The sequence below is a fragment of the Chlorocebus sabaeus genome, chromosome 5, assembly GCF_047675955.1.
Source record: "Chlorocebus sabaeus isolate Y175 chromosome 5, mChlSab1.0.hap1, whole genome shotgun sequence".
Lineage (NCBI taxonomy): Eukaryota > Metazoa > Chordata > Mammalia > Primates > Cercopithecidae > Chlorocebus > Chlorocebus sabaeus.
The window spans coordinates 64,683,170-64,697,954 of NC_132908.1; the positions used below are offsets into that span (position 1 = coordinate 64,683,170).

The window sequence follows — 14,785 nt, forward strand, 5'->3', positions numbered from 1 at the left end:
AGAGGAAAGGAGCAGGGAGGCCAGAGGCAGGAGACATCATTCCGCTGCTGTAAAATGGGGAAGGGTTCGATTCTGAAGCACATTATTGATAGGATGGCTTGGGAAAAGGAAACAGGGACAGTAGAAGATTCACCACGCATTCTGTCACTCCAACTTCACTGCTTTCCCATTACATTTTGTGATCTAAAAATGCAGGGGACAGGCCATATCCCATTTTCAGTAAGGTTTCAATAATATCCATGTGGAAAAAATGGAAAAATATGAGCTTCAGGAACTGATTTTTTTTTTTTTTAATAGGGACCGGACCTCACCACTTGCCCAGACTCATCTCGAATTCCTGGGCTCAAGCCATCTGCCCACCTCGGCCTCTCAAAGTGCTGGGAATACAGGCGTAAGCCGCTGCGTTTGACCAACTTAGTTATTCCTTTTTTTTTTTTTGAGACAGAGTCTCGCTCTGTCGCCCAGGCTGGAGTGCAGTGGCGCGATCTCGGCTCACTGCAAGCTCCGCCTCCCGGGCCCACGCCATTCTCCTGCCTCAGCCTCCTGAGTAGCTGGGACCACAGGTGCCTGCCACCGCGACCGACTAATTTTTTGTATTTTTAGTAGAGACGGGTTTCACCATGTTAGTCAGGATGGTCTCGATCTCCTGACCTTGTGATCCACCCGCCCTGGCCTCCCAAAGTGCTGGGATTACAGGCGTGAGCCACCGTGCCCGGCCAACTTAATTATTCTTAAATGGCTGATGTCTCCCAGGACAAGCTCAACTGTACACTGAAGGGCTCAAATCTTAACCTTCTCTTCTTTCTATATTTTTTAACAACATCTTCATGAAAACATAAACACAAACAACAAATTTTAGATTAATACAACACTGAAAAGGATATCAAATATTTGAGATAGAACAAGTAAGAACACAGAAGGTGCTGACAGGCTGGAAAAAAAGTCAAAATACTACTAGATGAAGTTTAATTACAAGATGTGTGAGGTCTTGGATGGGGGTCTATAAAAAGCATCCACTAAGGAGATGGGTTTCTAAAAACAGCCGAAGGGTTTGAGGTGATATTAAAGTGGCCATCTGCTCTCTATGGGACCTTGGGACTTGACTGACAAAGAGCTCATGGCCCTTTGGTGGTCCTGGTGCACATGAAGGGCCTGGAGGACACAGATGCAGGTACAGAGGGAACAGCAGAGTCTGCCCCCATCCACGAGCAAAATGTGGGCAAGCTGGAGGGATGTGAGGAAGGCAGCTATACAAGGGGGCGGATGAAGGGGGGCTTGCATATAGGGTGAGAGCCCACAATAGTGGCCCCTGGGACTTTGATAGCAGAACCCAGAACCAAGAAATAGCTGGAGTCAGAGTGCAGAGTGGAGAGTGAAGAGCTGTTTTGAGGCCCTGGCCCACCCTCTACCCGCTAGCTCCTCACCAGCTGGTCACTAGCAACTGCAGCCAGGTGGTCATCAATTTCAGAGGAGGGTTTCTCTGATGTGCACCTAGGTCAGCTCAGTAGTGTCTGTGCTATGTTCTCGGCTGCCTAGCTACCAAGGCTTTCCTGCCAACTCTTAGCTGGGGCATCCAGTTGCCCTATTGAGGAATGCTGGCTCCTAGGCATGCAGCCCCAGCCATCAGCAATCCAATTCCCACTCAGGTGCCCTGATTCTAGCTGCGCTCATCCCCTGGAGAAGTCACAGAGGGGATGTGGAGAGTTGCAGCCACCTTTTTACTGAGCCTCAAGCCAAGGGAAATGGGACTTATAGGAGTTGGGTTCCAAGTAAAATGCCCAACTCCCTTTCCTGGCAGAGCTGCTGGCAGCTGGGCTGGTAGAGTTCTGCCAGTCCTCTCCTCACTATACCATTCCATTCTGGAGAACTAGGGTGTGTAGACTGGAGACCTCTGCAAACCCAGGCAGGCAGACCAGGCAGTTAGTCACCACCTCAGGGCCAATGTGGTCAAATACCAGTTAGCACCCAGTAGGCAAGGCATCAGAATAGCCAAAGTCTCTTCCTCTCAAGCCCTAATCCTAAATGTCTATGCACGTACAGGAATGCTCCTTCCAGGGATCCCACAGGCCCCATCCTCTTCCACTGATTGCAATTTCTCCTCGGTTTCTTCTCCTGGTTAACAGCAATACCAATCCAGCCATTTTCCCACCTTGCCTTCTTGCAAGTGTACCCCATCTGTCACCAAGCCCTGCAGGGCCACACCTGGGCCTTTGTCCTGTATTCATCCCTACTGCCTTACCTCAGGCTATCTGCCTCTTCCCCTGGTCTTTACTCTGGTCCATCCTTCATGGTTTCACCAGAAGCCTTTTTCAATGTAACTGCCCCGGCTGCTGCCCATTCACCAAGAACAGACCAGAGGTCTGGCCCTATCTCACTCCAGCCTGTTTACCTCCTGGACTAGTGCCACCCTCACTGCTGCTCCACAGCAACCAGCACCAAAGTCTGGGCCAAGTCACAGGCACGCAAACCACCACCACACAACCTATGTGAGGGTTCCCCAAACTTCTCATCAGATGCCAAACCTTGCTCCATCAAGTGCCACCAAAGCCAAGATCACGACCAGGATACTACTGCACTCTCAGCATCCTCCGTGGGCTGGATAAATGCAGCTGACCGGCTGGATGAACAAAGGCGTGCCCCTGCTACCCTCTATTCACCTGAAAGGGCTCCAATGCCTGGAAATGGTGCGGTACCCCAGAGCTCAGCAGAGGCGACACTGCCTTGAGCACTTGCCCCTGAGCCTCTCACCAACCAAACTGGCTCCACAGAGCAGAGCCTCCAAGGTCCCTCATGCACACACCAAGGCTGTGGCCATTCTTGGTGTAGAAGCAGGTGCCATTGATGAGGTTGACGCAGCAGCCGATCACGTCTCCTGTGGTGAATGTGGGACCATAGGGCTGGCCAGTCCCCGAGGAGCAGAAGGAATGCCCATCATCACCATGGTAACCATAGGAATGTTTGTCCCAACCTGTGGGGGAAGAGAGCAGCAATAACTGAGTAGGTACTTGAGGGAGGAACAAGACAGTCACAGAAGCCCACCCAGGTCTCTCAGCCTCTCCTCAGCCTGCCCCACCTCTGTCAGCACTCTTGGCTTCTAACAGAGCCACCAGTAGACAGAGTCTGGCTGTGAGTCCAGTAGGTGACCGCCCAAGTAGCTGATGCAGCCCCACAGAGGAATGATCCCATGCTGTGGTTAACAGGATCAGTGACCCGGAAGGAACACATGAGAGGGTGGCACAACAAGGAGGTGGTCAGGGGAAGCCTTGTGAAGGAGCGAGAGCTGGAAGTGACCTTGGAAGTGTATCTGGCAGGTTGTTGAAAATGTTTTTTTGTTTGTTTGTTTGTTTTGAGATGGAGTCTCACTCTGTCGCCCAGGCTGGAGTGCCGTGGCGCAACCTCGGCTCACTGCAAGCTCTGCCTCCCAGGTTCATGCCATTCTCCTGCCTCAGCCTCTGGAGTAGCTGGGACTACAGGGACCCACCACAACATCTGGCTAATATTTTTTATTTTTAGTAGAGATGGGGTTTCACCATATTAGCCAGGATGGTCTCGATCTCCTGACCTCGTGATCCACCCGTCTCGGCCTCCCAAAGTGCTGGGATTACAGGCTTGAGCCACCGTGCCCGGCCAATTCTCTCTTTTAAACTGTACAATTCAAATGAGTTTTAACAAATGTATACAGTTGAATTACCACCACCACAATCAAGACACGGAACATTTCCATCACTAAAGCTGAGCATGGTGGCTCATGCTTGTAATCCTAACACTTTGGGAGGCTAAGGCGGGAGGATCACTTGAGGTCAGGAGGTCAAGATCACCCTGGGACAACATAGTGGGACCTCATCTCTATAAAAAATTTAAAAAATAGTCCAGGGGCAGTGGCTCACACCTGTAATCCCTACACTTTGGGAGGCCGTGGCGGGTGGATCACCTGAGGTCGGGAGTCCAAGACCAGCCTGACCAACATGGAGAAACCCCGTCTCTACTAAAAATACAAAATTAGTTGGGCGTGGTGGGGCACGCCTATAATCCCAGCTACTTGGGAGGCTGAGGCAGGAGAATCGCTTGAACCCAGGAGGCAGAGGTTGTGGTGAGCTGAGATCGTGCCACTGCACTCCAGCCTGGGCGACAGAGCAAGACTCTGTCTCAAAAATAATAATAATAATAAATTAGCCAGGTGTGGTGGTGCCTGCCTGTAGTCCCAGGTACTCAGGAGGCTGAGGTGGGAGGATTATTTAAGCCCAGGAGTTCAAGGCTGCAGTGAGCTATGATCATGCCAGTATACTCCAGCCTGGGCAACAAAGTGAGACCCTATCTCCCCAAGAAAAGTTCCCTCAGGCCTCTTGGGAGTCAATTTATTCCATCTATCCCCAGTCCCTGGCAACACTGATCTGATGTGTTCCTATGGTTTTGCCTTTTCCAGAATTTCACATAAATGGAATCATAGAACATGAGGTGTCTTGCCTGGCTTCTTACACTTAGCACAATGCATCTGCAATCCATCCATGTTGTTAGGAGAAGCAGTGTTCCATTCCTTTTTATTGCTGAGTAGTACTCCATGTTATGGATACACCCCAGTTTTTCTGTCTGTTTATACACCAGTTGATGACACTTGAGTTGTTATAATTTTTAGCTATTATGAATAAAGCCAACAAATATTTGCTTTAAGGTATTTGCACAGACATATGTTTTCATTTCTCTTGGGTAAATACTTACAAGTGGTATTGCTGGGTTATAAGATAACTGTATGTTTAATTTGATAAGAAACTGTCAAACTGTTTTCCAAAGTGGCTGCGCTATTTTGCTTTCCAACCAGCAATGTATGAGTTCCATATCTTCTTCAGTATTTACTATTCTCAGTTTTTTTTAATTTTGGCCTTTTAGTGTATATATAGTGGTTTTAATATCACTGTGGTTTTAATATACATTTTCCCTATGACAAAATATATTGAGTATCTTTTAATGTACTCATTTCTCATCTATTTGTTGGAAAACTATTCAACTGTCTATTCAAATTTTTAACTCATTTTTTTATTGAATTGTTTATTGTATTGCACTTGTTTATTGCATTGCACTGTAAAGGTTGATATATTTTAGATACAAGTCCTTTTATGTTCTGTGAGTATTTCTTCCAGTCTGTGGCTTATCATCATTTTTTTGGGGGGGGAGGGGTAAGAAAGGGTCTCTCTCTCTCTTCTAGACTGGAATGCAGTGGCCCAATCTCAGCTCACCACAACCTCCGCCTCCCAGGCTCAAGGGATTCTCCTGCCTCAGACTCCTGAGTAGCTGGGATTACAGGCACACGCCACTACCACCAGGCTAATTTTTGTATTTTTAGTAGAGACAGGGTTTCGCCGTGTTGGCCAGGCTGGTTTCGAACTCCTGACCGCAAATGATCCACGCGCCTTGGCCTCCCAAAGTGTTGGGATTACAGGCATGAGCCATGGCCATCCAGCCTCATTTTCTTTTATTTTTCTTTACTTTTTTTTTTTTAAGACGGAGTCTCGCTCTATTGCCCAGTCTGGAATGCAGTGGCGTGATCTCGACTCACTGCAAGCTCTGCCTCCTGGGTTCACACCTTCTCCCACCTCAGTCTCCCAAGTAGCTGGGACTACAGGCGCCCGCCACCATGCCTGGCTAATTTTGTTTTTGTATTTTTTAGTAGAGACGGGGTTTCACTGTGTTAGCCAGGATGGTCTCGATCTCCCAAAGGGCTGGGATTACAGGCGTGAGCCACTGTGCCCAGCCCTCATTTTCTTAATAATGCCTTTCAGGCTGGGCGCGGTGGCTCAAGCCTGTAATCCCAGCACTTTGGGAGGCCGAGGCAGGCGGATCACGAGGTCAGGAGATCGAGACCATCCTGGCTAACACAGTGAAACCCCGTCTCTACTAAAAATACAAGAAAATTAGCTGGGCGTGGTGGCGGGCGCCTGTGGTCCCAGCTACTCGGGAGGCTGAGGCAGGAGAATGGCGTGAATGCACTCCAGCCTGGGGCACAGAGCTAGACTCCATCTCAAAAAAAAAAAAAAAAAAAAAAATGCCTTTCAAAGGTGGGCTGTGATCGTGATTGGGACTGTGTTGACTCTCTAGATCAATTTGGAGAGAATAGATGGCTTAACAATATTAATTATTCTGGCCAGGCGCAGTGGCTCCTGCTTATAATCCCAGCACTTTGGGAGGCTGAGGCAGGAGGATTGCTTGGGCCCAGGAGTTTGAGGCCAACCTAGCCAATATGGTGAAACTCTGTCTGTAAAAAAATACAAAAAAAAATAGCCGGGTATGGTGGCGGGTGCCTGCAATCCCAACTGCTTGGGAGGCTAAGGCAGGAGAATAGCTTGAATCTGGGAAGGCGGAGGTTGCAGTGAGCCGACATCATGCCACTGCACTCCAGCCTGGGCAACAAGAGCGAAATTATGTCTAAAAAAAAACGTGCATGGTACTCAGGAAGGAAAAAATATATATATATTACTATTATTTGTACAGATAGGGTCTTTCTATGTTGCCCAGGCTGGTCTCAAACTCCTGGCCTCAAGCGATCCTCCCACCTCTGCACCACGGTTTTATGCAAGGGGAAAGGGAAGTGAAAAAGGGAGGAGGATGTGCAGGCAAAGGCATGAGAACAGGTGGGGCAGGAGCGGTGGAGCTGCAGAGGAGCTCTACTGCCTGGCTAAGGAGGAGAAATGGAACCCATAGAGCCATGACAAGCCCAGGACCTGCACAGGCTAGGGAGCTGATGGGCTGACAGGCAGGTCTACTCCCCAGGCACTCCTCCAGGTAGCTTCCCCACTGTCTGCCTGCTTTCTCCTTGGGGCCTGAACAGCACACCATATGAACACGCTTAAGCACATCCCTCCCCTCCCAAGCGGCGTGGGTAGAGGCTCTCCTCTAAGTAGAGGATCTGAGTAGCTAGAAAGCAGGGCAAAGCTCAAACATTCACAGTACATGTGTGTATGTGGACGGGCAAGGCACAGGGTGTGGGCAGGCAGCAAGCAAAGGTGTGGGGGTGAGAAAAAAAGGATAACAGGGCCAAGGGCTGACAAGGGAGGCAGAGAGTGTGACTGCAGAGGTGACACAGCCCAAACCCTAGAGCCTAAACTCAGCATTTGAATCAGCAAGCACAAGGGAAGTTGTCCCCTTGGTCACAGCACCCGTCCCAAGCCTAGTGTACCCTGAGCTTTCATGTCTTTTCACCCAGGAAGCCTCTATTTAAACAAAGATTCTCCAGCACCCACAGTGGGAAACAGGCCAAGACTGAAGGGCTCTCGCAGACTGGTGGAGGACCTCAGCCCTGCTGGTCCCTCCTGCATCTCCCCACTGCATCACCAGAAAACCAGTGTGAGAGCTGCTTGAGACTGGCTTTAGAAGGGCCAAAGCCTCTACCTGGATCCAGACTCTATTCTCACTTTCTGAATTCCCCAAAGACATTCGAACTGCCTGGCTCAGGGCACACATTGCTGCTCTGAGCATCAACTCAGCTCCTAAGCTCACCAGGCCCAGCAGTGGGAGAGGTCTTTCTGTTGCTAGTGGGTATGCAAATCATTTGACCTCAGAGAAATAGCTCTTCTGGCGAACAATGCCCATTCCCCACCAAGAGGCAGGCTCATGAGGCCATCACAGTCAAGGCCTTTTCTCAGGCATCAACTAGGGAGGCACCATGATGGCGGCAGCTGTTCCCCTGGTCTATAGCAGGCTATAGATGAGGGCGGCCAGCTGGACAGCAGTGTGGAGCAAAGTGACAATCATGCCTCCAGGTCTGGCTCAGACTGTGGTGGCCCCAGGCATGCCCACCAGCTTGCCCTGACAGGATCCACAACCATGGGCTACAGCAGCCACAGAAGCCCTCCTCCTCCCGCTGCCCCTCATCCCTCAGATAGAGCACAGGGATTTCCCACTGCAAGGCAGTAACTGACAACAATGTGGCAACTGTTAGGAGAGCAACCATAATCCTGTGTGTTTGGCAGAGCACAACAGATGTTGCCAGGGGTCTGGGATGCCAGAAGGTAGGACGGGGCTCTCCTCAATGCTCCCTGACCTGCACAGCCCCCTAAAGTCAAGTCCACTGCTTATGTGGCCATGCGAGCACACCATCCAGCAAAGCCACTGCCCATTCCACCCTCCCCAAATAGTCTTTCAGGAAGGCTGCCTGCTGCTCCTCTGGGTCCTCTTAGAACTATGCCCAAGAACTAGTGGTATCCACTCTGTCCTCCCCTCTTGCCAGGGCATCATGATCCAGTTCAAATTTCTGCTTCCTGGAGTCTTCCATAACATCCTTTGGTCCTCCCCTTGCACACAGCCCATATCCCTGGTCCATTGCCTGGTGCCTACTGAACCTCTTCAATCACCAGTCACTGTTCCCGCGACTGTCATGCCCCTTCCCCCAAGATCATGAGCTCCTTGGTACGGGGCCAAATGATCTCAGGACAATTCCTCCAGTGCCCAGCATGTCAGGAGTCTGACAGGTGGTACAGGTGTGTGCACATGCACATATGTGTGTTCATGTACCACCAGTGACCAGCCCCAGCTGTCGGCCTGCCTCTTTCTCACACAAGGATGGCCCTGTATGACAGATTTTTATGCAAATTTTACTGTCCAGGAGGTCCAAGACATAAGCTAGAAGCTTTTCTTTTTTCACTTTCTCAGGTTAGAACAGTAGATACCCTAGAAAACCTAACAATAATTTGGTCATTTGATTTATGGAAGCTCATGAAATCATCAGGTAGAACCTACTTAGTGAGCGACTCAAGGATATTTGGGAGATATTTTTGTTTCAGTGTATGGGAGTTCAATAACCACTATGAAAACAACAGATGCTTAAATTTTCACAGACCTAAAATTAAAATAAGTATTTTAAATAATTTTCTTTAAAAATAAACTATATAACTATTTTGACAAAACGAGCACAGAATTTTTAGATTTTGCCTGTAATCCCAGCACTTTGAGAGGACGAGGTGGGCGGATCACTTGTGGCCAGGAGTTTGAAACCAGCCTGGCCAACATGGTGAAATCCCGTCTCTACTTAAAAATACAAAAGTTAGCTGGGTGTGGTAGCACATGCCTATAGTCCCAGCTACTTGGGAGGCTGAAGCATGAGAATCACTTGAACTAGGGAGGCAGAGGTTGGAGTGACCTGAGATTGTGCCAACGCACTCCAGCCTGGGCAACAGAGCAAGACGTTGTCTCAAAAAAAAAAAAAAAAAAAGGGCCAGGCTCAGTGGCTCACACCTATAATCCCAGTACTTTGGGAGGCTGAGGTGGGCAGATCACCTGAGGTCAGGTGTTTGAGACCAGCCTGGCCAGCATGGAGAAACCCCATCTCTACTGAAAATACAAAAATTAGCTGGGCATGCTAGCACCGCTCCTGTAATCCCAGCTACTCAGGAGGCTGAGGCAGGAGAATCGCTTGAACCTGGGAGGTGGAGGTTGCAGTGAGATGAAATCATGCCACTTCACTCCATCTCAAAAAGAAAAAAAAAAAAAGAAAATTAAAAAATTTTTAACTCTGGCTATACATATGGATTTTAAATTTAAAAAAAAACAAAGAGCTCAATTTAAAAAAAAAATTAGAGTCAATTCAGGATTCACCATCACCTCAGTTTGACCTAAAAAGAGATAAGTTTTCTGCTTTTCCAATTCCCAAATGATTTATCAATTTTTATAGATTTTCCCAGAGGGCAAAAATACACAGTACCTGTTATAGGCCAGATAAGACCCCCACCCCAAAGATGTCCACAGTCTAATCCCCAGAACCTGTGACTATGTCACCTTTCATAGTAAAAAGGATGTTGCAGAATGATTAAGTTAAAGCCCTTGAAGTAGGGATGACAGTGGATTATCAGGTGGGCCAATGCAATCACAGGGGTCTTTATGAAATGGAAGATGCCTCACTGCTGGCTTTGAAGATGGAAGAAGGGGCCACGAGTCAAGGAACACAGGAGGCCGCCAGAAGCTAGAAAAGGCAAGGAATGAATTCTCCCCTAGGGCCTCCAGAGAGAACTCAGCCCTGCCAACACCTGGACTTTAGAATTTTTGTTCTCCAGAACTGTAAAATGATTATTTCAAGCCACCATTGTTGTTACAGTAGCAACAGGAAATCTGAACCTATTCTGGTCAGGGGTCTGCTATTACAGAGCTGTAATGTATCTTCAACTGAAGCTACCAATATTTTTTTCCAGACACAGTGTCTGTGTGTGTATATAAGGTATATACCATATATACATGTATGTATATACACACACATACAAAGTACATGTGCAAAAGGCAGTCTGAAGTTAAAAACAGAATGTGGCATACCTCATTTAGTATCACTGGCTGCTGCAGCAGCATGGTTTATGGCCACCGGGTTGCCTTCACATCCTCTGGAAAGGACAAGCACTATCTGCTCGCCACCAAATAACTAATAAAGACTTGCCCCAGGGATTTTGCAAAGTGGGAGTAGGAAGTGTGAAAGGAATAAAGACAGGGAAAATGTAAGTAAATAAACAGGAAAACAAGAAACACCTGGTAGATCAAGTATGCTCTAAAGAAAACAAGGCTGGGCTGGGTGCAGTGGCTCATGCCTATAATCCCAGCATTTTGGGAGGCCAAGGCAGGAGGATTGCTTCAGTCCAGGTGTTCGAGACCAGCCTGGGAAACACGGTGAGACCCCCCCATATCGACAAAAAAATTACAAAAACTAGCTGGGTGTGGCGGTGCGTACTTGTGGTCCCAGCTACACAGGAGGCTAAGTTGGGAAGATTGGATCATGCCACTGCACTCTAGCCTGGGCAACAGAGAGATATCTCATCCTAAAAGGAAAAAAAAGGCTGTGTGCAGCAGCTCATGCCTGCAATCCCAGCACTTTGGGAGGCCAAGGCAAGTGGATCGCTTGAGCCCAGGAGTTCGAGACTATCCTGGACAACATGGTGACACCCCATCTCTACAAAAAATAAAAAAATTAGCCAGGCGCTGTGGTGCACACCTGTAGTACTGCTGAGGAGGGAGGATCTCTTGAACCCAGGAGTTTGAAGTGGCAGTGAGCTATAATCATGCTATTGTACTCCAGCCTGGGCAACAAAGACTCTATCTATAAAAAAAAAGAAAATGCAAAGTCAGATGATGGGCTAGCAGTGTGGGGGGGGTGGAGATGAGGACTGATTGGAATGGGGTAGTCAATTGAGTTCCTGCTGAGAGGGTGACTCCTGAGCAGAGGTCTGCTGGACAAGAGGAACAGAAGGAAAAACCTTCGGGGTAAAGGGTATGAACTCAGCATGTCTGAGAAACAGAAAAGCATCCAGTGGGGCTGAAGCTGAGCGAGACTTAGGAAAACTCAGAGCAGAGTGGGCAGGACTCGCCAGGTGTGGGTGCAGCTAATGTGAGGAAAAAAGGATGGCACCCAGGTTTCTGGCCTAAGCAAACGTGTACATGGTGGCACCATTTATCAAGAGACAAGGAAGATGGGCGGAAGGAACAGGCCCTTCGGAAATGCTAAGCTTGAGATGTCTTATTAGACATCCACGTAGCCAGCAGCTGTACAAGGCAGGTAAGATGGTGGCAGGTCCAGGGACTTTGTGGTTCCTTCCCAGATGCAGAAAGACTGTGATGGGCAAACGCTCATTAAACAAACAGTGGTGTGGACAGAAAACTTTGAGTGAAGTCACTGGAGGATTTTCTTCTTGTGTTGTCCTGATACATACAATGGTTTTCTGTTTTTCCTTTGTGAGAAAGATTCAGGCTAGCTAAGGGCTAGAAAGGACAGGACAAACATGTAACAAAGGCAAAGGAGCTGAGATGATGGATTCGGTCATCCGCCCCGCTGTGAACCCGCTCCCCAGGCCTTGGGAAGTTGTACAGTGGAGAGGAACTGGCACTACACTGCCATCTTGAGAAACTGGAAACCACAAGGCCAGGGCTTAGCCCCGGCCCCACATTTTGCAGTGAGTCTGCTGTCAGCCTCAGGCTAGGATCCTCACACAAGCAAACTGGTCTCTGTTAGAAACAGACTATGGCCCTGGGTGCCAGGACAGCCAGTGGGGCTGAAGCGCTTCTGCTGTCTGGTTCTAGCCATAGCACTGTCCTTCCTGTGACAGGCCCTGGCCAGTCACTCATCCTCAGACCTCAGACTTTGGTTCCCTTCTCTACAAAATGAGAGGAGAGGGACTAGGCATGGTTGTCAAAGGGCCCTGGATGTCTACTTGTAGGAAACATTCTAAGACTCCAACCCACTGGCAGGTATGATAAATCCCATCAGAGGACAGAGGAAACTGAGGCACTAAGAGGCTGAGTGGAGGCCTGTGGTCATGTAGATAACACTTCTCCCCTCCTCTGAGGGACACTCAGGGGAGCACCAAGCAGGTATTTGTGATGGTGAAGCTACCTCCTCCTTCCTGAGCCAACCACCCAGCACCATGCCTAGGGCGCTGCCCTTCCCATTAAGGGGAGTCCAGCAATTATGCCTGGGTGAGCAGCCCCTCCAGCCCCACCACCTTGTGCTTCAGGACAACCCTTTTCCCACTCCTGTCCTGAAGCCAAAGTCAGCAACTTTCTAAACACGCCACCCCTCCCTGGGTGGGTCTAGTGAGAGGCTGGAGATATGCCTAGAAGTGAGAGCTGTCACCCACACCATGAGGTCAGAGATGGCTGTCTCAGAGAGCACTGGGATGCGAGGGCCAGAAAAGAACAAGTGGGCTGGGCGTGGTGGCTCACACCTGTAATCCCAGCACTTTGGGAGGCCAAGGTGGGTGGATCACCAGAGGTCAGGAGTTCAAGACCAGCCTGGCCAACATGGCAAAACCCCTTCTCTACTAAAAATACAAAAAGTAGCCGGGCATTGTGGTACATGCCTGTAATCCCAGCTGCTCAGGAGGCTGAGGCAGGAGAACTCCTTGAACTTGGGAGGCGGAGGTTGCAGTCAGCTAAGATGGCGCCACTGCACACTCCAGCCCAGGCGACAGAGCAAGACTCTGCCTCAAAAAAAAAAAAAACAAGTGGACATGGCTACCTGGGTCAGGCCCTCAGGGAGTCATATCTGGCTGGCTCTGGGTCAGAAGGATGGCTGGGGCCACATGATGGGGACAACACTCTGGCAGAGAGGACCACCCAACTAACCATTCTTTTATCTCCAAAGAGAATAAGCTTTGTCACTCCCAGAGAGAAGGGATGGGCAGTCAGCCTGGCACCCATACACAAAAGTCTATGCCCGGCCATGTCAAGTACCTAGGAGATGCCAGTGACGCAAGAAGAAACTAAGCCACATTTGAACCAGCAGGCAGGAGACCCCAGGAGGCCAGTGCAGATGTTCTGGCACCACCCACTTCCCTCTGCATCATCACTTAGACAGTCACAGAAATGCCAGGGTGGCTGCAGAAATGGTTTATCACCTTGGCACTCCCAGGTACCATCCCTGGACAGTGCCCTAGAGATGGGAGACTCCTGTAGGGTGCCAGGGACTCCAGCATGACCGTTTCAACAGCCCACCCATACCACTCCCATCCACCAGGGCACATCCAAGGCCTCAGTCCCAGGGCAGCGAGGAATGGAGAACACTCCTACTGCTGAATGGAAAGATTTCCTCAGAAGCAGCATGTTAGTCTGGAACCCTGGAAGTGGCTAGAGCTGTGCTTGCCCACCAGGTTCTGGTCCTGGCCCAGCTGACCAGCACACAGGGGTCAGACACGTCTCCCTCACAAAGCTAACCTGAGGCCGGGCGCGGTGACTCACGCCTGTAATCCCAGCACTTTGGGAGGCCAAAGCGGGCGTTCAAGACCAGCCTGGCCAAAATGGTGAAACCCCGCCTCTACTAAAAATGTAACAACTAGCCAAGTGTAGTGGCGGGTGCCTGTAATCCCAGCTACTTGGGAGGCTGAGGCAGGAGAATCGCTTGAACCCGGGAGGCAGAGGTTGCAGTGAGCCAAAATTGCACCACTGCACTCCAGGCTGGGTAAAAGAGTTAGACTCTGTCTCAGAAAACAAAACAAAACAAAACAAAGCAACCCCTAAAAAGCTAGCCTGAGCACTGATCACCAAGCCAGTCATCTCTTCCCAACACATGGGTCCCAGCCATCACTCACTGTGGGTCAGAAGACTTGAGCTTGGATCCCAATTCTGTCACTTCTTAGCCCCCAAGTTCCCTTGGCTAAACTTCTCTCGGGGATGGCAAGAAGATTAAAACAGAACGTGTGCCATGCGCAGCGGCTCACGCCTGTTTGCCATGCGCAGCGGCTCACGCCTGTTATCCCAGCACTTTGGGAGGCCAAGGCGGGCGGATCACCTGAAGTCGGGAGTTCGAGACCACCCTGACCAACATGGAGAAACCCTGTCTTAACTAAAAACATTTAAAAAATTAGCCGGGCGTGGTGGCGCATGCCTGTAATCCCAGCTATTCAGGAGGCTGAGGCAGGAGAATCGCTTGAACCTAGGAGGTGGAGGTTGCGGCGAGCTGAGATTGCACCATTGTACTCCAGCCTGGGCCCAAGAGTGAAACTCCATCTCAAAAAAAAAAAAAAAAGGGAATGTGCATAGGACACAAGTCCGCAGGAGAGACACTCACCAGGGAGATTCCCTTTCCTCACCATCTTAAACCCTGGCTCTGCAGCCGAGTCTGAGCACTTCACATGTTCTGCTCCCTTCTGCCCCGAGGGAGTGGGTAGGAGTGGAGCTGGTCGCTAGCCCCTCTCCTAATGAGTGGCCACCGACAGCAGCCCCAAACCTGCTCCACTCTTGCTTGTTTCTGGCCTCCTGGGGAGGCCATCTAACCCTTGCAGCACCAGGCAGGGTTCAACAGCCATGCCCAGTGGCTCTCAGAACGTCC

General features: G+C 49.8%; 1 protein-coding gene across 4 annotated transcripts in view; it reads right to left on the reverse strand.

Moving 5' to 3' along the window:
• The window catches only part of RANBP10 (RAN binding protein 10), an 80,920-nt gene that overhangs the window by 18,108 nt on the left and 48,027 nt on the right, over positions 1-14,785 (reverse strand). For 2 of the 4 annotated variants that reach the window (XM_007993923.3, XM_073015488.1), the window contains one exon: positions 2,801-2,968. The exons of 1 other annotated variant lie outside the window; for it this stretch is intronic. In XM_007993923.3, the coding sequence (XP_007992114.2) occupies positions 2,801-2,968 (168 nt within the window). Of the gene's footprint in view, positions 1-2,657; positions 2,777-2,800; positions 2,969-14,785 lie in introns of those variants that run through there. One more of the 4 variants, XM_038008014.2, reaches the window with a different exon arrangement.